Source organism: Pavona decussata, unplaced genomic scaffold, assembly GCF_977016875.1.
Source record: "Pavona decussata unplaced genomic scaffold, jaPavDecu1.1 SCAFFOLD_208, whole genome shotgun sequence".
NCBI lineage: Eukaryota > Metazoa > Cnidaria > Anthozoa > Scleractinia > Agariciidae > Pavona > Pavona decussata.
This window is the reverse complement of record NW_028145613.1, coordinates 304,799-331,607: the sequence shown is the minus strand read 5'-3', so window position 1 is coordinate 331,607 and position 26,809 is coordinate 304,799. Positions and strand designations below refer to the sequence as shown.

The 26,809-nt window shown below is 40.2% G+C and overlaps 2 protein-coding genes across 6 annotated transcripts; one reads left to right on the top strand and one right to left on the bottom strand.

Annotated features, from left to right (window-relative positions):
• Positions 1 to 1,840: 1,840 nt before the first annotated feature.
• LOC146460684 (uncharacterized) lies at positions 1,841 to 7,170 on the top strand. The gene is made up of 2 exons (XM_085087863.1): positions 1,841 to 2,373; positions 3,634 to 7,170. The coding sequence occupies exons 1-2, from the start codon at positions 1,988 to 1,990 to the stop codon at positions 4,493 to 4,495; spliced, it is 1,248 nt and encodes a 415-aa protein (XP_084943989.1). The 5' UTR covers positions 1,841 to 1,987; the 3' UTR covers positions 4,496 to 7,170.
• LOC146460683 (uncharacterized) lies at positions 6,012 to 26,680 on the bottom strand. Of its 5 annotated transcripts, none has more exons than XM_085087860.1 (9): positions 25,457 to 26,680; positions 24,502 to 25,176; positions 14,711 to 14,830; positions 13,518 to 13,644; positions 11,872 to 12,326; positions 11,028 to 11,192; positions 9,927 to 10,280; positions 8,959 to 9,038; positions 6,012 to 7,726 (listed from the first exon to the last, which is right to left on the bottom strand). In XM_085087860.1, exons 1-9 carry the CDS (start codon positions 25,524 to 25,526, stop codon positions 7,565 to 7,567), a joined length of 2,208 nt encoding a protein of 735 aa, XP_084943986.1. In that variant the 5' UTR covers positions 25,527 to 26,680; the 3' UTR covers positions 6,012 to 7,564. The 5 variants fall into 5 exon arrangements, with proteins under 5 accessions (XP_084943986.1, XP_084943987.1, XP_084943985.1 ...); XM_085087861.1 differs by having other exon boundaries at positions 11,872 to 12,330; positions 13,522 to 13,644; positions 25,457 to 26,679; XM_085087859.1 differs by lacking the exon at positions 25,457 to 26,680 and having other exon boundaries at positions 24,502 to 25,433.
• Positions 26,681 to 26,809: the final 129 nt, after the last annotated feature.

The following is a 26,809-nucleotide window of genomic DNA, read 5'->3' as shown; positions in this document are numbered from 1 at the left end:
TACAGGGTGGCCGCGGCCGCTTGATAGAGGTGGCCGCCTAATACAGGTAACAAATACAGCGTTTGTATGAGCGAAAAATCGGGACTTTCAGAACTGACCGCTTAATAGAGGGTGGCCGCTTAATACAGGGCCGTTATATACAGGTTCGACTGTACATGCATCAATCATTGATTGTCAACTACACATACACCCATTATATGATACCCCTACCCTCCCCCCAACTTAAAATCAGACTCGGCTGCGTATGTCCAAATGCAAATTTTCATTGTACCTGAAGAAGGCTGGTTTGGCCAGCCGAAACATTTTACACCCTAAAACGTAATTCTACGTTGTATCGGTCTCTGGTTCTCTTATCGGCTGCCAAGATGCCGTATGACCGAATGATTAAAGCCCGGTCAAAGTAGTCTGAAAAGAAAGATCCTATTATCAATAGCTTTCAGAAAAGGTGCAATGTTTTCACATTTGCTCCATGGAAAAGGTAGGGGGGGGGGGGGATTTTAGACCATAAGCAGAAGGGCTACCGCCATTCAAATCCAATTATTGGAAACATGTGGGAATTACCGAATAAACTGTTGTTGTTGTATTCGAAACGGTCGAAAAGACTGAGCAGAAATTCACCGGAAAAACAATGAGGTGGTATAGTATAGTTCTTCTATTTTTCTGTTTCTTAGCGCACATGTACTATATGAAAGGGTGACGGTATGTGGAAAGGGTGAGCGTTCAACCTCCCGATCAAGGCCTAAACTTTGAGTGCCCCACCCAACACCCCCTTCCCCCCTCAACCCCTCCCTTGGACAAGGTTATTTAAAAACTAGGCCAAGTATCACTGAAGCAGTCACTGAAGTATGTCACGCCTTTAGTTACCAAGAGGACTCGGGAAAATGGTGATGCAAAAAGACAGCTACACACCTGGCGACAGGGACAAAAGTGATTTAATTTTCCCTGCTGAATAGGATTTAGGAAGCCGATGACACAATGTTTTTTTTTTGTTTTTTTTTTTTCAGCCGTGCATCATTTACAGTGCGGCAGACACTGTACATATACATGACCATTGTAGACTCGTTTGACAGGTGGCTTTAGATCAGCAGCTTCCTTTTACCAGATGTTGGTGACTTTATCGTGTAAACAGCGCCTTTTCAGCTGTCGTAGAGTCAGTTCACGATTAATAATATTAGCATTGAAACAGTGAAGATCTCCGGATTGTATAAAATCAGCTATTACAGTCGCTACAGTTACCAGGCTCAGGTCGCAGTTATTTCGGGCCAGGGGGTTGCTCTAAGTAATGTAATGAGCACATAGGCCATAATATTATCTGGCACATATTGTCTGGTCTTCGCCAGTCCGATGACTGCTGTCTAACCCTAACCCTAACCCTAACCCCTTCCTCTCTTCCCCCCCCCCCCCCCCCCCCCGAAAAGCCTGATACTCAGGTTAAAGGCGGGCCAGCCCGGTTACCGAGATCTCGGTTTCAGCGACCGAGATCTCGGGAGTCCGGGACGAAAATTTTCTCATATGAACACGGTATCCCGGTTACCGGGATGAAGTCTATAACCAAACATTCGCGTCGTAGAACGGATATCTTTCATTATTACGGCTCATTTCTGAGATGTTCTAGTTCAAAATAATTCCTTTTCTTAGTAGAGATAAAGATATAATACTTTTGAGGTTTGTAGAACCGATAAAAATGAAAAATTCTTGCCGGGCTTGTTCGGTAAATGTCACGCTCGATTGACCGCGTCACCACTTTTCATCTCGGTAACCGGGATGAAATTTCCCATATGAACGGACTGCAAAATTCAACCCGCTTACCGAACCGGGATCATATGAAGAGGCCCTTTGTTGACTGGTCGCTCTGGCCTGGCTGGACTTTAGACTCTGATCACGTGCGCCGGTCACACCACTCGATGACGTCAATTGTGCGTCTGTACTCTAATCACACGCTCCTCTAGACCAATCAAAATTCGAGTTTTATACAGTTCATTGTATAATGTTATGTAATCTCGTCGAAACGAAGCTCAATCATGTTGTGCATGTTTATGCCATAAACCGACATGTCTGGTTCCTGGTTTTCTCTAATCATTCTCGCCACGCTTGTACTGCTGTGTCAGGCTGTGTAATATATCCACGTGAATCATACCTGGGTATTTTCCCAGACGTTGGTGAGGTTCAGATGGCGAGTGTTTGGATGGTTTGGCTTGCTCTTGTTGTGGTTCATCTTGGATTTGGAGCTTATGGAGTCATCGTTTCCAAATTCGCCAAAGACAACAAGGCAGATCCTCTGATGTTTAACCTGATTCGCACTGGTGGTTGTTTTCCAGTGCTTTTTATTGCTGCTATTATCTTGGAGAAGAGAATTCAAGTTCCATCACTGAGGTAAGAGTTTGGAGATATACTCTATGTACGGTTTGTCAGACGGAAGTTATCGACGGAGTCAAAAGGGAACTGAGTTCATTATTGTAAAAACAATCGTCGTCATTATTCGTTCAATAATCCTTTCTGGAGACGCGAGGGAAGCCGTTTAATACTCGACCGTCCGCTCCTTTCTGCCAGAAATTATTACTTTTCCAAAATCAAAACAAAAACGTTACCCTCCATGTTCATGGACAAACTTATGTACAAAATTGAACACATTGTATCGAGTAAATGCGATTTGTTATTTCTAGAAACGCATGAATTCAGAAATTATGAAACGATACCCAGAGAGGTACTACAGTGTACTGTATGAATTGGAAATTTCAGTGGAGGTGTGTTTCCAGGCCCCAGTCGTTCAAAGAGCGGACAAATCCCTAGTCTGAAATGTCAGCCGTCTCCTCCCCCTAACCCACAATTGGGCGCGGGAGAGAGAGATCTCTCTCTCCCGCGCCCCCTGTGGGTTAGGGGGAGGAGACGGCTGACATTTCAGACTAACAAATCCCTATCCAACTGATAAGATGTGCTCCAAATAATACATTTTATCCACTGGATAGTGATTTATCCGTTGGATAAAATAATCCATTCTTTGGACAATTGGGGCCTCTTCTAGATCTAGTTCTAGAGATCCTGACGACGTCACAGACTTCCTAAGATCAGGAGAGGTTGCGCTTCGTAGTAAACGGAATTCTGAAAGTTCCCACGGTCAGTTGCGAACATTCGAGCATGTAGTCTCGAGTAGTCGGTTCGTTGTCAGATGAGTTGTTAGTTGTTAGTCGAGTTACTAGTTGAGTATAGCTGGAATTTGTTGAGTGGTGCAGATGTAGAAGAGCAGTTGTAACTTGGTAGCGGTTTGTCACGTCAAGTAAACAAAACTTGAAGATATAATTCAGAGTCTTGATACCTCTATGCTTTAGCCAAACGAGTTCAACAATAACATTTGATTTGAAAACGGGGCTACCTTGATCTGAACTGAACTTTTTTTGATGTTTAAATATATATACATGTACAATTTCCCGACTCCGCAAGTAGCACAGCTAATCTAGGCGGGCCAGGATAACAAAAAAGAAAGAATGACTTGAAATGACGTGAAACAAATCCAAGCGGTCAGTGCAGGACTTGAACACAGGACCTCTGGATTGCAAGTCCCGTGGCCACGCTGTCTCCCTTCTCCCTCCCTCCCCACCCCTGCTAATTCCCGTATTGCTTCTTTTCCCTTCCAAGGGAGCTTCCCCTTTTCATGGGTCTCGGCTTGACAGGTATTTTTGGGAGTCCCTTCTTGTACATTCTTGGTATTTACTACACCAATGCCAACATCGCGTCAATATTTCAACCCGCCATTTCCGTCTGGACTGCATTACTTGCCATCATCGTACGAATAGAGCCGTTACCAGATCTCCGCACCTTACGCGGCTGGGCCAAATGCCTGGGTGTTCTCCTAGCTGCAGCCGGCGCAATGGTGATGATGATACAGAATATCTCCGCCGACACAACAGACCGCAGAGGTTCTAGTGGTAAAATTCATTTTTGGGGGTTGACATTTCTTCTGGGGAACACACTTTGCACGGCGAGTTATATTATTATTCAGAAGAAATTCTTTTATGACAAAGAGGAGTCTTGTTGGAGAGGAAAACCAGTCACAGTCACCACATGGGGTACTCTGTTCGGCGCGGTGTTCATGGCTTTGGCTTCGCTTTACTATGTCAAGAAACCAGAAAAATTCACACATTTTCCCAAGGAGGAAATCTACCCGATTGTTTACGCCATATTCATCGCTTCCGGTCTGTGTTATCTTTTAATTTCCTGGTGTAACATGCAGATTTCTGCGTCGCTTGTCACAGCGACCTGGCCTCTTCAGGTTCTGTTCTGCGCCATCTTGTCGTATTTCGTTTTAGGGGAGGTCCTCAATACGCTGGAATATTTTGGGGGAATGTTGATCGTTTTAGGACTAATGTCGGTGGCCTGGTCGAATTACGTGGAAGAAAACCGTGACGAACCAAAAGATGACATAAAGGGAAATAAAAAAGAGTTAACAGTTCTCGAAAAGTATGACGTAGAGGGAAATGTAATGAACGAGAACTTTTAATGGCCAAATTATTGAATGGGATTTAACGACTGCTCACTCGTATGGAACGAAGAATTCATTCACATACCCTAGTGACCACAAAGCCGCCAACACAGGCAATGTGATATGAACTTAAGCTTTGCTCCAAAAAATTCAGTTTTTTAAATTGTGTAATAAAACAAAAACCAAAGTAATTACTCTGACCAACGACAACAGAGGTAAACGGTGCAATGAACCAATGAGAATTCGGAACAAATATGCATGTAACTGGGACCAAGGGCTTTCGTTACTTTTAAGGGACTCGCACTATATAGAGAAAACCCTGTCTAAATGCACGCGGAACATGTCGTGGACATTAATCATGCAAGATGACGAATTTTTACGTTTAGGTTTTGGGGATTTTGGAAAGCAGATTTCAAACAGATGGGTGGATGTTGTAAAATTTAAAGGTGCAGATTACATCTGGACGAAATCATGGACAGGGCACGATATCCTTCTGACATTTTTGATTCACTTGTGAAAGGCATTGCGTTCTTTTAAATTTGTAATTTTAGTCGAATTTTTGTTAAATTTTGCGCGTGCATATTACATGAATTCGTCATTAATGATGTCACGTATTAAGCCCTGGTCAAACGGCTTATGATAGTCGATGATAGTTGATGATAGTCAAAACTATCATCAGCCATTATCAACTACCAAGCGGGTGGTCAAACGGCTCGACGATAGTTTACCATGAGCTTCAGTCTAGTGTAAGCACCTGCCGAGTGTAAACATCGCAAAGAAAACTTCGCATTGATGATTGGAATTTTTCGCGGCGAAAGTGAGCAGCAGCCTGCTTCGGTTTTCTTCAGTAGTTGGAAGAACTAACAGAGCATGAATGTAGAGAGCGCTGGTTGAGAAAACAACTGACCGACAAACGATCATCGACTATCATGCGCGTGGTCAAACGGGAAAAACTGTGATAGAGTATCATAAAGAATTTGAACACGCTCAAAATGAATGATAGTTAATGATAGTCGATGACAGCGCATGATAGTTGGTGGTCAAACGAGCGCGCGAGTTTTAACTACCATCAACTATTATGCGCCGTTTGACCAGGCTTAAGTCACTATTGGTTATGATTTGGCTTCCCATTGGTTGAAAAAATCGTGCAAACTTTGCTAACCAATCATAGAGCACCTTGCCGTAAAGCTAAACAAAAGCTTAAGTGTTGTAAATTAATATTGTTAATATTGTAAATATGTACTTGTATATAGGTATCATTTAAGTGGGCCGGTCAATTTTGTAATTTACGCGCGTTACGTAAATATTTAATTTGTATTTTTTTTTTCATAAAAGGAAATGAAGTTTCTTTCGATATTAATTGAAAACGTTTTAATACCTAATTCAATAAAATCAAGAATAAAAAAGAACGAGGATTCATTTTTTTCTCTTTTGCCGTAAATACCTCCTCTTACTCAGAAGAAGTAAATAGGAGTGCGTCTAGATTTTAACTGACAAAAATAAGCAAACTACAATAAACGAAATGCCAAAAATGTACAACTTTGTTGCTTCTTTTTATTAATATTTACTACGGACTTCTTTTTAGTGGACATCAAGAGCTATACAGGAAGCCACTCATTGCTGGTTCTTGTAAACGGTAATGAAATAGTTTGTCGCATCATTATTCTCATCACGACGGTCACCAAGGTAACCAACATTATCATCATCATCATCGTCACCATCGTCAACATAGTTATTCAATTAAAGTGGTTTTCAATTGAGTGTCGAAATGATTTTTCTGGCCAATCGCAATGAGCCAATCAGAATTCGAAGCGTATACATGTAACTGGCGCAAAGTGCGGGAAAGCGTGTGCGAGCAAGTCACGTTTGGCGTTTAGTTTTGCTTCTCAGTTTTTGAGAAAGTGTCGCGAGTTTTACTAACCAGTCACAGAGCGCAGTAAATCAAAGCCAAACGCGAGCTTCTTTGGACACTTGATTGAAAACCGCTTATTTGTTAAATTTACGTTAATCGATCAGAGTAACAATGAGTAGAAAAAAAGTAATACCGGTATCTCACATTATATATCTTATTAAACATAGTTACTTACATTTACAATTACTCAAAAACAACTATATTTTGTTGAGTATTCTTGGATTTCTTTTCGCTGTGTTGGTTTCAGCGTGGTGTTCTGTAGCAATATATAAACAGAGAGCGCAAAACACCGAGTAGCCTTAGAGTGCAGACTTCATTTGAGGCTTCACATGCATTTCACGACACAGCGACTTCTGTAGAACGATGATTTAATTCAACCAAATCTAAAGTGCTACAGACGTCAGCTTAGCACAACCTCATTACTTTGGCATTTTGCTTGTCTCTTCAGCAATCTCGTACCTAGATTCCTCAGGGGCTTTGGCCAGCAGTTGATCGCCTACAGAGACTCTGGGATACTGGAATTTTTTTACCGAAGAAATCTTGCGGTAAAACGGCAGAACCGTTAACGGGGCAGCCAATCAAAACACCCCTTTTTTTCGATTTCGAGTCCCTCCTGGCAACCAACCGCTGGCAAAGATCCTGAGGACTCTGGACGCGCGATTGCGTTCGCAGGCGTGTGTTTCCCAGGGGCACAATGGAACCTCGAAAAAGTGTTTCTTTGACTTGTTAGTGAACTCCAGCGGATTGCAAAGACACTCTAGGTCTTTCTGTATCCGCTGCATTCACGCTTTATCTTGAGAACATTTGTGACCTACAGGTCGATAACCCCTGGATTGAACAAACTCTTCTACGGTGTCTGCAACAAAATTTAGGGATGCTCACACGCGCGTGCGGTACAATACTGTCACGAGGATATGCACGGATGGCCCTTTGATAGCCGAACGCAAACAACTCACAGATGCTAGTAACCATTTTTTCAGCATCTACATCATAAACTTAGTTTATATTTATCTATCCAACAGTTTAAAAACTTTAAAAACAATATTGTCTCTCTAATACTTTATATTCTATATTACACGCTTGTATGGGACGGCACGTATTTCTATTGCAATGTCAATGTTTAATAATGCTCCTTTCGAAACTGTTTTCTTCTTATTTCTATCAAATAATCTCGCTCACCGTCGGCTGTAAGGGCGAATAGCTAAGAAGTCTGTCACTTTCTTTTCGACGAAAGCGTAAAATTCTGGAATAAGTTTCCTTGCGTTCCCTGTCTCGTAATCGAAAAATTTCTGTGGGTGAACCATAACATCAAGAATTTGCATGATAAGATTTTCATCCTAGAAAAAAACAGAGGAAAAAGTAATCAGAAGTAGATATGTGGCTTCGTGATTGTTTCCAAAGCGATGTTTTCCCGATAATTTCGGCGCTTCCCAAGAACCCAGTCTATGGTCCCGACGACTTTGTCTCGGAAAACATCGACTTGTCGTAAAAACAACCGACTGTTTCCACTTGGGATTAGGCATGAAGGACGGCCCTTTCTTCAAATGCGATACGTTCTGCCCATCTCGGGATTGGTCCAAGAAACTCGGATTCCTTAAGCAAGGTGGCTACAAATTCAAAACTTTTTTTGCGCGGCATATGTATGTGGGAAAAGAAGATCTTAGCGATGGCTATTGGAATGAGAAACGAAAATAGACTGCGAGCAGTCTCTTTTCACGCAGGATGCCCTGAGGGCAGACCGTGTCTAAAATCGGGCTGGGTATCTTTTTTTTTTCTTCAAGGTAGCTACAAATCTGCACATTAATTTATTCGTTAAATCTGGATTAAACTCTGCTCTCTCCTAGAAGGGATTCTATTGTTCTGATTGTCTTCAACAAAAACGGCCCAATCAAAATCCATTATCGGCGCGTATATCACGAGGGAGGAGAGCCACTACAAAATAAATCACTTTATTTAATGTCTTGAAGCGAAACTTACCTTTCTTGTCAAGAATACGCTTCGAGATCACAAACGTTTGACAACGCATGCGTATGGATGGCCAAAAGAGAAACTTTTGACAACGCGTGGCCATGTAATATTACAGCTTTGCTGGTTGATGGATTTTATCCTTATGTATGTGTCATACAAAGTTGTCAAGTAGCAAGTGTTGGACATAAAGTTGTTATTGTTGTTTCGCTTACATCTTTCCCGTATTTGTTTCCTTCACGTATAGACAAACAAGGCAATCTTAAAGCTTTCTGAGCCTTAGATAGCCTATCCTTGACACATATCAGTTCCCAGCTAGTTTCCAGATTACCAGCGTTTGTTGAGTGATGTTTTTCATTCTAGCTAGTTCCCAGTTTTTCTCGGGTGTAATCGGGACAGACCGAAACGAACAACCAGACAGAAACCAACTCACAACAAAAACCGACGACAATGAGTACGCGTCACCACTTAAAAAGGACGAGGAAAAAGTCGTAAGTGAAGTGAGCATGTGGTCGCCCTATCTGCTCAAACTTTAAAAATAAATTACTCTCTGATACGAATTTATATACTTCAGAGCTGTCGCTTTTCAATTTTAACTAGTTACCTGGAGTATTCTCCGAAGACTGCTGTTTCCATATAAGGTGCCATCTTCGACAATTGAAGCAACTAAGTCACGATACTTCTCTGTTAAAGAAAAGAAATAAAGGAAAATATATTTTCGGCTTGTATGAAAAGAACGATGCAAGGACAGCTATGATGCTCCGTCAAAGTAAAGACTACACTTTTCCGACAACCTACGAACAGAACTGCTTTACACCCACTGTACTGTATTGAACTTTAGTAGCTTAAGTTTTGCAGAGCACTCTCCCGGAACGTTTGCCCGAAACGCGCAAATATTTCTTTTCATCCAACGAAGTGAAACCATGCAACTCGGCGCGTGTGAGTTAAATTTTCCATGTATATATGCATGTATGTATATAATCTCTTCACTACTGTGAGTTATTTGTTATGGTATTAGTTGGGAAAACTTGTTAAAACATCAAGACTTTTTATCTTTGGTAATAATTTCTTTTATTTTCGTGTCCTGTACATTTAATAGGCCATTTCCGAGTTGCTTTGAACCTCATTGTGAAAGCGAGGCGAAGTGTAAATTTTTTATAACGAAAATTAGTTTTCATTCATATGCAAACAAACCTAATTTTCATATATTATATGAAAAGATTTGCACTTAGCCTCGCTTTCATAATGAGGTTGACAGCAACTCGGAAATGACCTATTCGATAGTGATCTTGTAAGGAGAGTAGGGAGAAATTAGGAACTGATTACTATTGGGGCTTAAAGGGCTAACAGGGTGGAGCTATGTCGACTTCCATTTGACGAGTTGCTTTGAACCTCATTATGAAAGCGAAGCTGCGTGCAAAGTTTTTGATGAAAATAATATGCAAACAAAACAAATTCTCAAACTGAAAAGCTTTACTCGAACGAAGCCTCACTTTCATAATGAGGTTCAAAGTAAAAAGGAAATGGCCTACTTAATAGTCTCTTGTAAATGTTGAGATTTTCAGATCTCACCTTCAAAAGTTACATAGAACATTTTGAATCCATCCGCCATTTCGCCGTTGCTTTTCGAAGTAAACTTGACATAAAGATCCTTGCTTCTTGAAATAAAGGTCACAGGGTTTGAGTAGGACTCGCATTCATAGGACGTCGTCTTAGAGAATAGACTGGCGTTCTCGCGCATGATCAGATGGTCCGAACAATCATTGGTCAGTGGTATTGAAATGTTTGGTATGAGCATGAGCAGACCACGACTCTCCGGGCATTGTATGTGCCAAACACATTCGATTCCGTTGGGGTAGGGGTCGGGATAATTTGGTGATGTAATGGCTCCAGACATGGAGGTTAGATTTCCACCACATCTCGTCTCTGAAAAAAAAAAGCTCATAAATTTCGCTCGGCTGGCCAATCACTAAATTTCGAGTTGTGTTGAACCTCATAATGAAAGGGAGGCTTTGTGCAAAGCTTTTCATGTGAAAATTAGTTTTCTTGGCTTGTGAGTGAGTGCTAATAAAAGCTATGCACCAAACCTCGCTTTCATAATGAGTTCAGTTCAAAACAACTCCGAAATGGTTTATTCAGTTTCATTTGCAAAATGTTAAAGGCGAGCAGCACCAGTTCAACGAGCTGCTGAAGAGAACCACCCTGTATAGCACAACGAGTGAAACGGACTACAGGAGAGTACCGCTCAATGGCTTTCATTTGAATGGTATATCAGGAAGAGACCATAAGGACCGCGTAGAGAATACTTAGCCTTACTTGCACCTCAATAGCTCTTACCTGAATGGGCAGACTTTAACATTTCACCCACTGATTACAACTTAGAGTCCGGATGAGCAGCATAACAAACGACGATAGCACTGTAGGACAGTACTGCTTAACAACGTTCAATTGATTGGTGTCACTCAGCATTTCATCCACAGACTCAAAAATTGCAACCACTTTGTACACTATAATAAACAGCACCACAGAAAATTTCTGCTCAGTAGCTTTCCTTTGAATGGTCACACTTTAGGAGTTCATTTACACAAATATGAGCAGTAACCTACCTAATGATGTTAGGGAAGAGAAAATTTTACTGACTCGTTCATATTGTAAGAAAAGTTAGTTAATTACCTCGACACTGTGAAATATCGCTCGCTCCCGAATACAGTGTTGTCTTGTTTCCAGGGCAACGAAAACAGAAGTTCTCTGATTTGTTGGGCTGGTAGGCTCCCCGAGAGCAGTTCACACAGTGGCGAAGATATATGTCAAAATATGTCCCGGGCTGACAACGAGACACTAAAGGAATGTGAACTGGTTTTAGTAATATGAAAACACAGCTGGAAGTTTTTCAGTTGAGCTTCATGCCGGAAGATTCTGCACTCGTAAAAATAAAAACTGAACAAAGTATTCCATCCCACCCACAAACACAACGTAAATACAAAGAACGCAATGAGCCAATCAAAATTTGGAAAAAAAACATGGAACAAAAACATGGAACCGGCACCAAGCGTAACAAATGCAACTGGAGCCAAGCACGGGAAATCATGTAACAGATGTCAAGTGCGGGAAAACATGCAACCGGCGCCAAGCGCGGGAAATCATGTAACGGTGCCGAAAGCTGGAAAACTTGCAAGCGGTACCAAGCTTCGGAAATCATGCGACCGGTGCCAAGTGCGGGAAATCATGCAACCGGCGCCAAGCGCGGAAAACATGTAACCGGTGCCGGGCGCGGGAAAGCATGCAAGCGGTGCCAAGCTCCGGAAATCATGCAACTGGTGCCAAGCGCGGGAAAGCGCCTGTAAGCCAGGCCTCGACAGTTTGGGATTGGTACTAGTACTATCGTACTATACTCATTGGCTGAAAACGGCATGATTTATCGAACGATGAAACACGGAGTTCTCGCGAGCTTAGCAAATGCAAAAACCGAATAACTATAAACAAAGTCTACTTCACAATGTATCATGGTATTTCTCACCTAGCCGCTTAGCTTTCCGTCTCACTTTCTCCTTGTAGCAATTATCGCTCTCCTTTGTTATGACTCGCAAAGACTTTTTCGTGACGGTAAACGTTTGGTCGTAGACAGACACGTTCAACTTGTTGTTATCCGTAAGCGTGCGTAATCCAGAGATCATTTTTTGCAGTCGTTCTTCTATTTGGCACTTCACGCAGGTGTCGTTACAGAACTTTGACGTGGAGATGACATTTTGATCCATTTGAATCTCAAAGGATACGGACACGACTCTTTCGCCTCTTCTTACGGGACAGCGCAACTGAAGCTTGAAAATTTTGCACGGAAAGTTGCAGACCTCTTGGCTCAAAAGCCTTTTCTGGAGTTTAGTTAGAATTTGATCTTTAATGTCCTTGTATTTACACGGCGAGAACTGGGTTAGCCTGATTCGTACTTTTTTGCTTATAGTAATGACTCCTTCCCTGGCTGTAAAACATAAAAAAGTAGTCAGCATTTTGGGGATATGTTTGTTCTAACTACTTTTACAAGTTCGTTTTCATTAAATCTTTTTACATTGTTCTTTTGGTTTTTTTTTCGCCGTAGATACGGCACTATTAAACATATCGATTATTTCACTAACCCAAAAATGTCACAAACATAACTCTAAGAATATAAAAAATGTGTAGGACACCCCCCCCCCCCCCCTGTTCACTACGTATACTGCATACATACTAGTCCCTAGACATGAGCGATGGCGCGCTATGACGAGTACCCTTAGCTATCAGGCTATCAGAAAGTTATTAGTAGAATTTACATTAGATTAAATCTGTAACGTTTATTAAATCATTTTTTAATTAATTGCTGAAAAGTCTTTTTAGGAGCGATTAACAAAGTGCTGATAAATTAATCAATTAATACAGCCATTTCAATAGACCGTATTTACCTTCTCGGTATTGAACTATTCCTAGCTTGCAATAGAGGCTCTTGCGGCGGAATATATTAACAAATATTTCCATGTGAGAAGATTCTTCCGCTTAAGCCTCGCTTGCAAGCTAGTTCCAGTTCAACAAGGAAGATACGAACACGATCTATCGAAGTTGTCGGATTTTACAGCCGAATACCGAAGGGTAGCATGGGTAACTGTATTATGGTGAACACACCATATTAAGGATCACCGCAGACAAATAAATAAATTGCGGATCAGACATAACATGTAAGAGATTCTTCATATCATAAAAAGGCGGGTCTTCTTTTTTACGACTCCTCCATTTCATGTGGCAAAACCTAGGACGCTAGGGCCACTAATCAAAATATTCCTCAATTGACCACGGAACAGTTCGGTCCTATGACAATGAAAGCTCATTTATACCCTTCACATTCACATTGCCGCAATTACCACCATAATCACCCGCGACTTGCTCCCGACTGGTCTCGTAGTTCAGTCGGTAGAGCAACGGACGATCAAATCTGGAGGTCGTGGGCAATTCGATACCCGCCGAGGTCGTCGATATTTTCTTTGCCTAGCGCGAATTCCCATTTACTTACTAGGGTTTACGCTCAGTGAGAAATTCATGGCTTCACTTTACCACTTTAACAGACACTACAGATAGAGTTGTTTATCTGATCTATCATTTTTGAATTTTTTATGAGATAGAAAGACACTTTATATAAACTTACGCAGACAGTCTCTCATATTCGGATGCAGTTTGAATCCGTCGAAGCACTTGCAAGAGACTCGTCCCTCAGTTTTGTGACAAATGTGATCACATCCGCCATTCTGGATCGAACACGGATCATATTCTGTATTTAAAGACAAGCAAAAATAGATTCTGAAATAACAAAAAGACGTATTGAACGGACAATGGGGACTGGGAGGTGTAGGTACAGAGTAATCGAGAAATTTTAGGTTGGCGATGTGTTCCCAAAATGAAAACTTTATTTCATTCCACGCCAAAATATGAATATCCCGCCTTTAAACTCTCCCTTTTTTCAACTACACCAGTAAAACTCTACACGCTTCTGCAGACTAGTCTGACACTGTCATAGTTTAGGTTTCGTAACTGGACAAAACCTAAACTATGACGGACACTATGAGAAAAAGATTCATCTCTCATATCAGACGGTTATGGTCCAAATCAACATCCTTTCGGAAGAAACCGTTTCAGAAAGTAACCCTAACAGGTCTGCACGTTTTCCCACAGTCGGCGTCGGTTGCCGCATGTTTTCCCGCGTTTTGCACCGGTTGCATGCTCAGTTTTTTTTGTAAAAAAACAAACAAACAAACAAACAAACAAATTTCTGATGGTTCACTGCGCTTGTTCTAATAGGCTGGATGGGTTACTCTGACTTTTATTCTAAGGGAGTCGTTAGAATACGGCTGGAGTTCTCGATTGGCTTTTACAAGCTGCTGACTAGAGCTGTCAACTTAGGCACCAGCAATCCATACAAGGAAACCCAACGGTTCATTTCGGTCAATATCTTTTCAGAAGGCCTAAAATCGCGTCAGAAATTCGGACTAATTCTAAACTGACCTTTTGTTTAGTGTTATATCACCTAAAATATAAGAAACGGAGCAAAACCAATTCCATTTGTTTTCAGTCCGAAGGGAAAAAAATGTCTTTTAGGGGGCGAAATGAGGTCAGCTGGGGTTTTCGGAAAGCCAACAACAGCTCGAGGGATATGTGCACTAAAATTTTCTGAGACTTCAAAATTCAGCTAAAGAGTCTGCATAGATCAAACTGTTTTAATATACGGTACACAAATACCCCTTTTAAATGCCCGAAAACGATCTTCGAAAGCAGAAAACGATACATCGGGTGCCCCTGATGGTAACGTGTAATGCAGTAGGCAGCGCTTTGCACATTACCTTTGCACCTTCTTCCGTCACCAAGGTAACCGGGTTTGCAGCTGCACTTGTACGAGCGCTTGGTTGGAAGGCAGATGGCATTTTTGTGGCAATCGTGCGCGCCAGTAGCACAAGATGAATCTAAATTTTGAAATCACAGGGAAACATTATGACTTAATTTTCTCACTGGACAGGTAAACTAACATCTGAGGCGTAAGGTTTGAAACATTTCAACGTTTTAATCTCGCTTAGCAATGGCTGTACTGGCGTTTTCACGATTTTATTAATACACGAGGGCGAGAAAATTATTTTCAAAAAGAACTCAAATCACTTTATTTAAGTATCAATGTATTTAGCGCAAAGCACTAATTGGGGACACCTTCCAGATCGTATTGGAATTAAAAATGTTGGATTTTGAGGAGAGGAGAAAACCGAAGTACCCGGAGAAAAAACCTCTCGGAGCTAGAACGAGAACCAACAACATTCTCAACCCACATTTGACGCAGAGTCTGGGAATCGAACTCGGGCTACATTGGTGGGAGGCGAGTGCTCTCACCACTGCGCCATCCCTGCTCCCTTGTCGTTTCGTTACCTAAAGGTTCGCTATAAAGTTTATAGCTTGTTTATTTGCCAGATACACAAAGTGGAAACTGAGAACACCGAACAGTTTCTGTGTTTCACGTCTAAAACTTTCATCGTATACACTCTTTTTTATATAAGATCGTCTAATTTTACTGGCTGAGGCTCAACGTTCAATTTGAGCCTGAAAAAAAGTACTTAAGATGTTCAAAGTATTTCCAGTTACGTGTGAAATGCTTGCGTACAATGCAAGATATCGTGCAAGCAGGTGTTGAGGCCTCAAATGTAATAAATGTCCCTAAATGTAATAATGGTCCTAAGTGTAATAACTTTCGGCCCTAACTGTAATAAAGGTCCTAAATGTAATAACTTTTGGCCTTAAATGTAATAAAGGTCATTGGCTGAGTCCCATCACGGTTTGACCTCATGTATTTAATGAATGAATAGTGATGACTCTCTCTCCTCCGCAGAGGCTCCGCTGAGAAAAGGGAGTGCAGGCGTAAAATTCCGTGGAAGGCGACGGCGGGAGCCTCTGCCAGAAACCACGCCCAATATGGCTGCGATCCGGGGGAGTCATTTCGTAACTAGGGTGGTGTGCGTACTTATGTCATGAAAATGGCGGGTGTTTGTTCAAATTGACATGTTGCGCGATGTGGGAGATTTACTCACGAAAACTTACCTACATGCTTAGAAATCGGGGAAAGTTTGTTTATCTCATGATGACTGTTTAGAAAACGCTTTTATTTTGCTGTGATGCCTTGAATCATCACTACAAGAATGAAATTCAAGTTACACGAGCGGCGATCGTGTGGAGATAAAAGAGTGCATGCAAAGAAATGATTTATTGAGGAAACGTCTGCCAGCTGAGACCAAACAAAAACTGTCGATTCGGTCTTAAAAGAGACTAGAGGAAGTAAGCTTAATGTTTTAATTAAAGCGTATTTTTTTTCTATACTCCGAAACGACCAAACTTGATATTTTTATCTTGTAAACAAGTTTAATCAGAAGAAGTTATAATGATCTTTCGGTGATTTAATTATCATTTAGTTCTCACGGGAAGCTTGTTATGTACTGTGATGAAACAACTGTCCTTAAAATAAGGTTATAAAAGGCTAAAAGGCCTTTCGAGCCCAGAAAAAGCAATTATTTGTTCGTGACTATCGTTGACTTTCACGAAGCGAAATGTACTAAGTCCACTCTCCACGGGTTTCAAGGGGGGCTTCGAATACAAACGAATTTGCTTTTTTCTAGAAATTGTGAAATCTCACCTTAAAATTAACGACCGCAAACTGTAGAGACAAAGTAAATGCTGACTTCCGCCAAGAATGAAACTGTCAAATTTAGAGATGACCGAGAAATCTATCAATGTACAAGAAAACGACAAGGATGTACAAGAAAACGACATGCTTCTGGCCGAGGTCAACCCTCTTAGCTTTTGCGCCTGCACTCACTTCGTTCAGCGGATACAAATAACGCCCCATCGAACCTCTGGGGAGGAGAGAGTAGTGATGATGTCATTAGTCAGGCAATTGGCCAAAATTCCCCTTCCTTTACTAATTTTCGCTTGAATTTATTTTGCCAATATCTTATGGTAGCAGCATACAACTGTTAAAACGATCATGCTTCATTGTGCTACTCAAATAATGGGAAATTAATGCGAATTTCCGAAAAATTTGCGTTAATTTCCGCGTCATTAATTAGGTAGTGCGTTAATTTCCTCGACCTTAATTTTCATTATTTTTGCCCCCAAATTGTCGAACCACTCCAGAAAGGAAAAAGCATTGATTTAGCGGGGTGGAGATCTGCTGGTATTATGGATTCTATCAAAGAACGCTCGAAGTGGCCAGATTCCTATCACACCATTAGCGAACGCTTCTTATCACTTCATTTTTTTTTTTCAAATTAATAATACCTTTTGCAAATAGTGTTTGTGTTTAAACAGTCAAATTCTTAAGTTGGATTAGATTGTAGTGTTTGGAAACTTATTTTCGCAGACTATTCTGTGACTCATTTATCAAAAATAGTACTGAAGCTTATATGGAAAATCACTAATAAACTGTTTTACTAACTTTCTTACATTCATTTTGTAGCAGGGACATTACTTTCAATGACTTCTCATGATCCGCCCAATTCCGCGATTTTCCAGGCCTATAAAATTACATTCTCAAATTCCACAAGCGATTTTTCTATGACCTTACGAACCCTGCTTTAAAGAAAACTAGAGAAATGAAGTCAAAAGCACTTTTTTTATGTAAAAATTTTAGCCACAAACGGAAAGACTCGGCAGAAACAATTAAAGACATAAGACAGACTTGACCTCAAGCTAACAGGCCATTGAAGCGCGGTACAGTTTACGCTCGGGTTCCCGTGTGACATTTTTGGCATCCATTCGTTCTCAAAGAGATCACAAGGTGAAAAATCTAAATTAAAAAGGCCTTAATTAAAATTTACTATTTCTGTTGTTACTGCCTAACTAGTGTTGCTTTTGGCCCCTGTAGAATAGGACGTGCAGATGAAAATGGCATATGTGACACTTCATGTAAGGCTTTTATTTCAGTGGGTTCTGAGTATTCAAGGTAAAAATAATGTAATTGGGATAAATTTTGGCCTTCTTGCTTTTGTATAATAAATGCAGTTAAATCTTACATATTTATCACTGTGATTTCATGTGGAGCAGAACATGTATTACATTCTAGACCTTTATTACATTTAGGGGTGAAAGTTATTACACTTAGGACCTTTATTACATTTAGGGGTGAAAGTTATTACACTTAGGACCTTTATTACATTTAGGGGTGAAAGTTATTACACTTAGGACCTTTATTACATTTAGGGACATTTATTACATTTGAGGCCTCAACACCAGCCAAATCTCGGTATATGTGTTAACTGGACTGTATAGAGTAAAGTTTTACATTTTATTTAACCCGTTATCATGCCTGTGACTAGACTTGGCTAATTTCCTTAATCATACTGTTCATTAAAAAAAATTAAAAACACGAATGGTAAAAATAAAAAATGTTCTTAACTGGCTCTCAGCCTATGTTCTTAAAATTTTGGTCAAACTCGGCTTCAACGTTCTTATAAAAAAGGCTCTAGTTTTAAAAAAAAGAGTGTAGTTGAGTTGACCGCAAAAATTGCTTTTAAATTTAAAACACAAGAACCTTTTACTAACCGCGCCCGCAACAAGCAAAAAAGCAAATTTTATTCCCTTGTTTTATCACAAACTGCAATATTTCCTGACACAAGAATTCAGCAATCTTGAACTCATCACTGATTACAATTCAGACTCGTTAAAACGCCGACCAATTAGAACCTTCAACATCCCCCCCCCCCCGTATACCCCGGATATTTGACTGTGTACCGTGCCCGGGTAAGGGGGGGGGGGGGGGGATTTGAACCAGATTTTCCTTTAATTTGGCCTAGATGATTTCGTGCTTGGGTTTTTCCTGTTTTTTGACAGTTGAGGAGTTTTTCAAGCACAGGATTTCGCTTTTTGCAGCGAATGATCCACTCAAAACGACTCCAAAATACCATTGTTTACAAAGCATGAACAGTGATTGATTGAAGGTGAAAATCTTTTCTGAAGGAGAGGTCTTGGAGCATTTAAGGGTGGGCGGGAATTTGAGTAACCTAATTTTCAAAAGTTCAAACGCTCGGGGGATTGCCCGAGGGGAGCGATGTTGAAGTTTCGAATTCATCAGCGCACAAGGTCATAGTTTGAATCACATCAGAATTATATTTGCTAGTTTTCAAAAGAGCTGAAAAACCTCGAAAACGAATATGTTTTATCATCTTCAACTCAAGAACTCAGCTAATCTGAATAATATAATGCGCTTTTACAAATGGAGAAGTTATTTTATATTTTAAGAGAGCTTAGCCAATAGTTCAATCTTGATGCAGTATGCATCTTGTTGTTCTTTAATAAACCACGCAAAAAAGCTATTTTAGGATACAAATACGTGCCGAAGAATTAATAGCAGGGCATGAAAAAATAGATAGTCTTAATTGGCAAACTTGAAGTTGCTAGAAACATAAAGCGCACGTCCTACAATTTTGTTTTAATCGTTTTCAAGGGCAGGGTTATTTTGGGACATTGTTATCTTGTTGTTTTTTTCTACAAAGATAATAAATAGATAAGGCAGTAATTGTTTTTAATGCAAAGTCTAGCTTGGCTGTTTGGACTTAAAACCTTTTAAATCCGTGCAATAATGTTGTAGTCAAAACAACTCGTCTAATTTTGGTTAGGGGTGTTTCTCTACGGCTTGCTTGTGTTTTGTTTTCAAATAGAAGAAAAAATACTTCAATGTCTACGCACTTTCCAGAGTCCTTAGAATAGTACCACCAAGACTTGGCAAGCTTACTGTACCCGAGGGCGTACAGGAAACGCGAAAATAGCGCCATTTTTTATGTTATTTCTGCTGACGTGAGATCAACAGGAAAGCGGCATTTCGAAAGTAACACTGTATTGAGTGATGTTGGCAGACTTTGAGAAATCACACTGGGTCCCAAATTTCGAGATTTCCACGCGAGGAAAACTTGGTCAGTTTTCGCGCGACGCACGGGAAACCTCAAGCTTTGAAATAAAAAAATTAAAAGTACATCAAGGTGTTACCGCTAATTGCTTAGGTAAGGCGTAGTAATTTAGGAATTATATGTTTTTTACGAAATGAATTAAAGGATTAAATATTTAAGAAATTAACACTGTTTTCAGTCAAAACATAATAAAATCATCTTTCAAATATCACCAGTTTAGTTCCTGTTTTCAATAAACAATGCACTCCCCCTGTGGGTTTGAAATTAAATAGTTGGCTCGATTAAAATACCGCAAGTAACAGGCCCGGAATTATATGACAACCATTCTAATTGAATTTGCTATCAAAGGGCGTTAGTCATGCTAGTTTGAAGGTCCCGACCATCTAAACGAGTAAAGTTGAATAAAACAGGTTACAAGATCAGTTTAATAGGTTTACAATAGACTGCGAGCAGTCTCTTTCTTTTCCTAACTTCTGTAGTGCGCCGGCGATTGATCTAGCGAACGAGGAATCCTCCTCGTTCGCTTTTCTAATTTGCATAATTTTGCCGGCGCTTTTGCTCGCGTGATCTGAGGGGAAAAGGAGGACTGCTCGCAGTCTAGGTTTACAAGAATGAAACATAGTTTCTCCAGCAATGTTGAATGATATCAGTTTACAAAGTTGGACCTGCAAATATTCCTTCAACTGAAAAGAATTATCTTCATATCAAAGAACCTTTAAAAGATGAGGTTTACTGTTATCAAAAGCCGTGGAAAAACGCAGAGGTGACAGGTTGCGAGCAATGCATTTGAAAAATTCAGTAAGTAGGTAAATGTTTTCGAAGACCGCATCACCGAGAGTCAGAGAATTCGTTCCTCGGTCGCGCCTTTTCTGAGAACTTATTTCTGTCAAAAGGGAAAGAAAAAGAAAAAGAAACTAAATCTGCCCTTTTTGCAAATTTTGACAGACAAATACTGACTGATGGAAAGTACGGCAGCTTTCATTGATTGCTAACATTTCAGGATTTCAACAAAGTCTAAAAGTCAGACGAAGGATAGTCTGTTTTCAGTTACCGTGATGTCTCAACTCAAATGCGTAGTGACAAATGCAGAACAGTTCTTAATACTCTTATTGGCTGACTTATATCAAGTAGACAGTTGTTATGACCTTTTTTTAATCTTGGTCTTTTCCTTTTTCTTTCTAGACCGCATCGTTCTAGACCGCGTTTAAAGAATTTCATGGGTTCAGATTTTTTAGCTGAAGTGTTATGAAGAGACGGAAGATTTCAGAATTCACGAATTCAGATTCCTACCAGCAATCCGGCGCTTTTCGGAAAATGGTTTGCCGGCCGAGTACAGGGAAACCCATAGGTTCGTTCCGGGGGAATATGCGTTTGGAAAGACAATCCGCCTCAGAAATTCAGATTAAATTTTGAAGAAAAACTGTAACGAAAGGTCACCTCAAACTTTCGCAATGCTGAAAAACTAATCCTTTTTATTTTCGGAGGGGTAAATACGTCGTTTAAACCCAGCTAGATCAGAATTCTCGGAAAGCCATCGAACAGCAGCTAGTAAATTTGGGAAACACGATTTTCAGCTTAAGCATTCGAACAGATCAAACCACGACTTAGTCGCCACAATTTTTCTTTTTAAAAGAATGCGGGAATGCGGCAAGAGCAACATTTTAATTATTAAAGTGTTGGGTGGCCCTGGTTTTAGAATCCCAAACGGCCTATTGATCCAAGTGAGTTAATATACAACGACAGTAATTTAGTAAATGTTATCATGTCACAAACGTTTTATCGACGATAACTTTCCGGTTAACACGATCTCTTTAAAAAGAGCCGTTGAGATCAGACAAGGGAACTTACAACGGCAACGACAACGCCAAAACTATGAGCAAAAGACGAAAACATTAGCCTGAGAAAACAACGAATACGTTAAAAAACAAAGTTTTAATTAGCAAAACACTGGTCCTACACGTGTGTTATACACTTGGGTACATTTCTTTGCCGACCTCTGCAAACCAACAACGTGAAATGTCTACATTCAGGGTTTAATGGCGGAGAACGTGAACGTACACATCATAATTAATTTTCCTTTCTCTTTCTGAACTTAGAAGCCGCCCCTATGGCGTTATCTCTTGGATATTTCAGCCACATAACACAAACTGTAATGAGTAGAAATTATTCCGAATTTATTCAGAAAACGCGAATGTAAGTTTTAGGCGCCGTCGTCATCTCTGCTTAAGGTCCCTTATACCCACTCATAAGTAGACGAACGTTTGTAAAACGAAGATGGCTTCAGTGCACAGCTGCGCCGTATTGTTGATTGTAGACGAAGTCCAGAACTCAGCCGTATGCAAGGAAATGATCTTCAGCCCTTTCAATTAAAAAAAAAACCCTGCCAAAGCTGCGCAAGTGGTGCAATGTATCGGATCATGAGCTCGCGAATATACCGGCACATCTGAGGTTGGGTTCTTTTCCAAAATGGCGGCTGGACTGAGCGTAAGAAGGAACGAGGCTTTTTAAATTCTAACTGTATTTTGTTAAACCATTCAAAGACATGAATTGAGGTAGAGAGAATCGCAACAGACACGAGGCGAACTCTCGTCCACATATGTAGGTCTTATTATAATGTCAGGGAAACATGAGCGCCAAGGAAATTATGATACATTCAGTTTGTTGCCTTTGTAATTAGTTTTTAGCTTGATTGTTTTAAAGTTATTACAGCTATTTCGCTGTATATTATACTTTAATACCTTAACATAACTGCTCACGAGACTTTCGAATCATTTCGCTTTTTACAGAATTTTCAGATCATTTCTGATTGTGTTGAGGAACCCGGTACCAAATAACCCGCCCTGTTGGTTCTTTCTGTATTTGAGCTCCATTGCACGCTTGTTCCCTTTTTTTGTTATAGAATTTTTTACTCGATTTTTTCTGTGGCCTGGCATATTCAGCTAATAAAACTGAAAACTGAAAAAAAATCCCCAAAAATTTAACAGAGTATAGCACTCATCAGATATATGGTGGTTTGAAACGACTGAAAAAAACACGACACTTTTCACACTAACAACGGAAGTGTGCGGTTCACACAGACTGTTTTCTTCAAGATCGAATCTAATTTTATGGAAAATTTGCAAGTCTTTTGGTTCACCGACATCATGTGGAATTTTTTTTTCTGCCATCTAGTTAACTGAGTGAGGCTTTCTTGTCAGAAAGCAATTGGAATCTTTTTACTTGGTCAAAAGATAATGGACGGGCTGCAAGGTGGAAAAAATTCAACGATGACCACTGAACAAAGTTATATAGTATTTTTTTTTTAAAATGTTCTATTGGATTTCTACCAATTTCAACTATGTTGACTAGACAAAAACATTGATTTAGTTCTAACTGCGAAATTGTGATTCAACACAGTAGGAAAACGAAATGGAATTTACTCTGCGTTTGGAATGCCTCAAAAAATCAATTATTTTATCAAAGTGGAATGCAGTTTTCCCTGTCTGACCTCCCAACCTAACCTCGAACAATGAGGTAAACTTATCCACCAAACGCGAGGAACATGCACCAAATCGTTGGTGAAATAATTAGCCCTGTCAAATATGACATAACGTGTTTAAGGGTGATACCATGCACTAAGTAGCACATAATAGAAAGAAAATATCGATTTAAAATGTAATTTTCCCAGCAGATTATATTTCTTGAATTTATGGTGAAATAATGGGCCTTTTATTACGAGATCAGATGCGAAATAGCACCAGTTAAAATGCAATTTTGATCGTTCAAATTGACGTTGCTGAGAAAAAAAATTGATTATGACTGCTAGTAGTGTTTTGCGCAAGTACTAAAAAGCAGTTTGAGTTTATCTGTCTAGTATGGTATTAATTTCTATGGCCGTGTCACTCAGTTGGTCTAAGATGCTATTTTTACAGGCGGTTTTCTTTGGCAAAAGCAGTCGGAAAACCAAAAAGCATGTTTGCTACCGGAAGCCCAGTTTAAAAAAGTGACGTTTACTACAACTTTGTCGGAACACTGCCCTTTAAAGAGATAATGGCTTCAAACTCTCAAGTGATCCGCAAATGTTGAGAGATAATAAAACACCGTCAAATTTGTCTGCGTGGGGAATCAAAAAGAAAACAGCTTGAGAACATCACCTTTGAGCGATAAAGGGTCACAGCGCATTCAAAAAATACCTAGGGAAAAGGCAACACGGTGAGGAAACTAAGACATGTAGTTTTCTTTTGCACAAGGCCGAAAACAATCCGCCAATTATCTTTCTTTTAATAGCGCCTTTTTTTAGCGCCATTGTAATACACTCAAATGCAACACAACGGATATAAATAGAAGCCAACAAAGTGCAAATTTAAGTAAAGCGAAAAATGGAGTTAACTGTTTAAGGAGGCATTTGGAAATAACAGAACACATCTGGGCTGTAACAATGACAAAGCTCATTGGTTTCAAATACAAAACTTGATGTGGAGGGGTGTTCACATATCAATCGTTTCAAATTAACACGTCCTTGGTAATGTAAATTCCTCCCACGCAAATTAAAATTTTTATCTCTCCCACTGCTCTGCGTAGCGTTTAGTCAATAAAAAGTAAACACAAATTCGAGGTTAATCTGCATACAGTAAACACAGTAAAACAAGGCCATGTTCAATTTACGCGTTAATTACAGTGTACAATACAAAAACAAAATACTGCCGGCCTTTTCTTACCTTTTCCTAGCTCTCGTTTGAAAGTTATCCGAACGCGGCATAACCCTGAACCGTTGTGAAAGTTCCCATAAGGGACGCGATTGAATCCCGCGTAGACATAGCTGTCTGTAGGAGGACCGTAAATCGAGGCTTGCCCTGATAGAGTGAAAAGATACGGATTGTTGCGGATGTAATCCCATTCAACTGGCATAGTCGAGTTGGCAAAGTGGGTTTTCCAAGCTACCGATTCATCTGAAATATCGATGGTCATGTTAGCCCCTTTTTCCACAGCACCGTCCACAACCTCCATCAGCGAGTTACCGTCTATAGTCTGGTACATATAGCCTGGCAGCCTATTGCTGTACACTCTAAACTGGCGGTTGTAAACTTGCGCCGAAGCACAGTTACTCGAGAAACCGTGGTTCGACCCGAAGCCGTAGCTCGTCTCCGCATCGGATATTGTAGCGGTCCATAGACGCGGCTCACCGCCGTAAATAAGCTGAATCTTGGCTTTTTTATACGGACCACTGAAGTCCAGCCGGACCACAGCTTGGCCATCGCAGAGACCTGGCTTCGAGGACGGAGTCGGACCGTGTATGAAACTGACTTGAGACGATTTGGTTGGTTGTGTTGCTGGTATTACATGGCCTCTATTCAGATCCAATTCCACTTCTACTTTGCTTGCACACTGTAGAACTGAATTACATTGTAGTGCATTAGTTTGAGAAGTGATCAAGAGAGTTATAAGTACAACTGCTTTCATGTTCTTCATGCCGAAGATCTTGGGAGAGAAGCCAGTCCGTCCCGCACGAAATCCTTTTTGAACACAAGAGAGAGTTAACAATTTAAACTCTCTTCAGCAAAACAGCTGTGCTTTCTTCCGAGAAAAAACTACGGGTGCGCAACACAAAGACAGGCGTGTTAATGAGAAGCTTCATAGAGTTAGGAAGACCGCTAAATAAAAGAAATTTCAAACCTTTTATCTGCAACAGAAGAAGAACAATAACCAGCGGTGATTGGAAATCAAAGAAAGTCATTGTGTTCATCGGAGTCTTTCAACCCGAAGCTTGTAAGCTGTAGGGACTGTGTCTGTCGGCTTTGATCCAGAAACAACGCGTTAATTGAAAGCTTAATGCAAATCTTGACTAATAAGTTGATGATTCCACTCAATCCGCTCACAAAAAAAGTTATAAAATTCCAGAGTACTGATCCGCGAGCGAATCGGTTGCCTTCAATGTCAATGACGGCTAGAGATGACGGGATAGCGTCTGTGTCATGTGGATAATTTGTTGAATTGTTGTGTCGAATGCCGTTGATCGAGTCACTTATCGCTCTTCACAAGAGAATTTTCATATGCCCTAATGATGTGTAGACATTTCCTCTGTTGCGGGCGATAGGAAACCGGGATCGGTTTGTGATTAACCAATGGTCAAAGATCAAACCCCGATCCTGAGATCAAATGTCCTCTGAAATGCTTCTTCTCTTTAATTTTCACACGATACTAAGCACCATTGATTAAGGTTGGAATACTGTGTAAACGTAGACGGCGACAAATATGGATTTAGTCGCAGGTTGCGTCAAGTTAGCATTTATACGATAAAAGTGCTATTTGTGTTTTCGTAACCTCACGCCCTTAAGCGTTTTAGTATATCTTCTAAAACAATAGAAAGCCAACAGTTTATGATACTTGTGTTACAGGTTGCCTGCTGTTTCATCTCCAAATGTTATGATACTAAATCATTTGACCGGGAATAGCCTATGAAGAAACCCCAATCTGGAACAGAAAGAAAACCTTCCTTGTTACTCTGACCTAAAAAAAAAACGAAAAACATGTAAAATCAATCAGTGAAACGTTTTCATTAAAGCGTTGTTCACCAGGCCATTGTAACGATATTTATCATTGATTGGACTTTGACGCGCGCAGATCCGGGCGGGAGCAAAGATTTTTTTTCGTCTGGAACATTTTTAGTTTCTTGATGTTTTTCTTTTCTTTTTTCCATCCTGGCGGTTCTAGTAAAAGCCGGATGTGTAGTGCTACTTTGCTTGAAGGAGCAAACTTGGACTGTTGGTGAATAATTTACTGAAATGTGTCCACACAAACCCTCAAAACATTCACTAAACTCAAAACATCCACTAACGTAAAAGATCCACTATGAAACGTAATGAAAACAATACTTTCCTGTGGTACTGTTTATTATTCTGTACAACTCTGATTTTTGAGTTTGTTAAAGAAATCTGTAGATATTTGCGAACTTTGTGAAAAATTAAAACTTGGTCATAATTCGGCAACGTGAACGTGTTACGCTGTCAACAGATTTTTTTTGTCTCA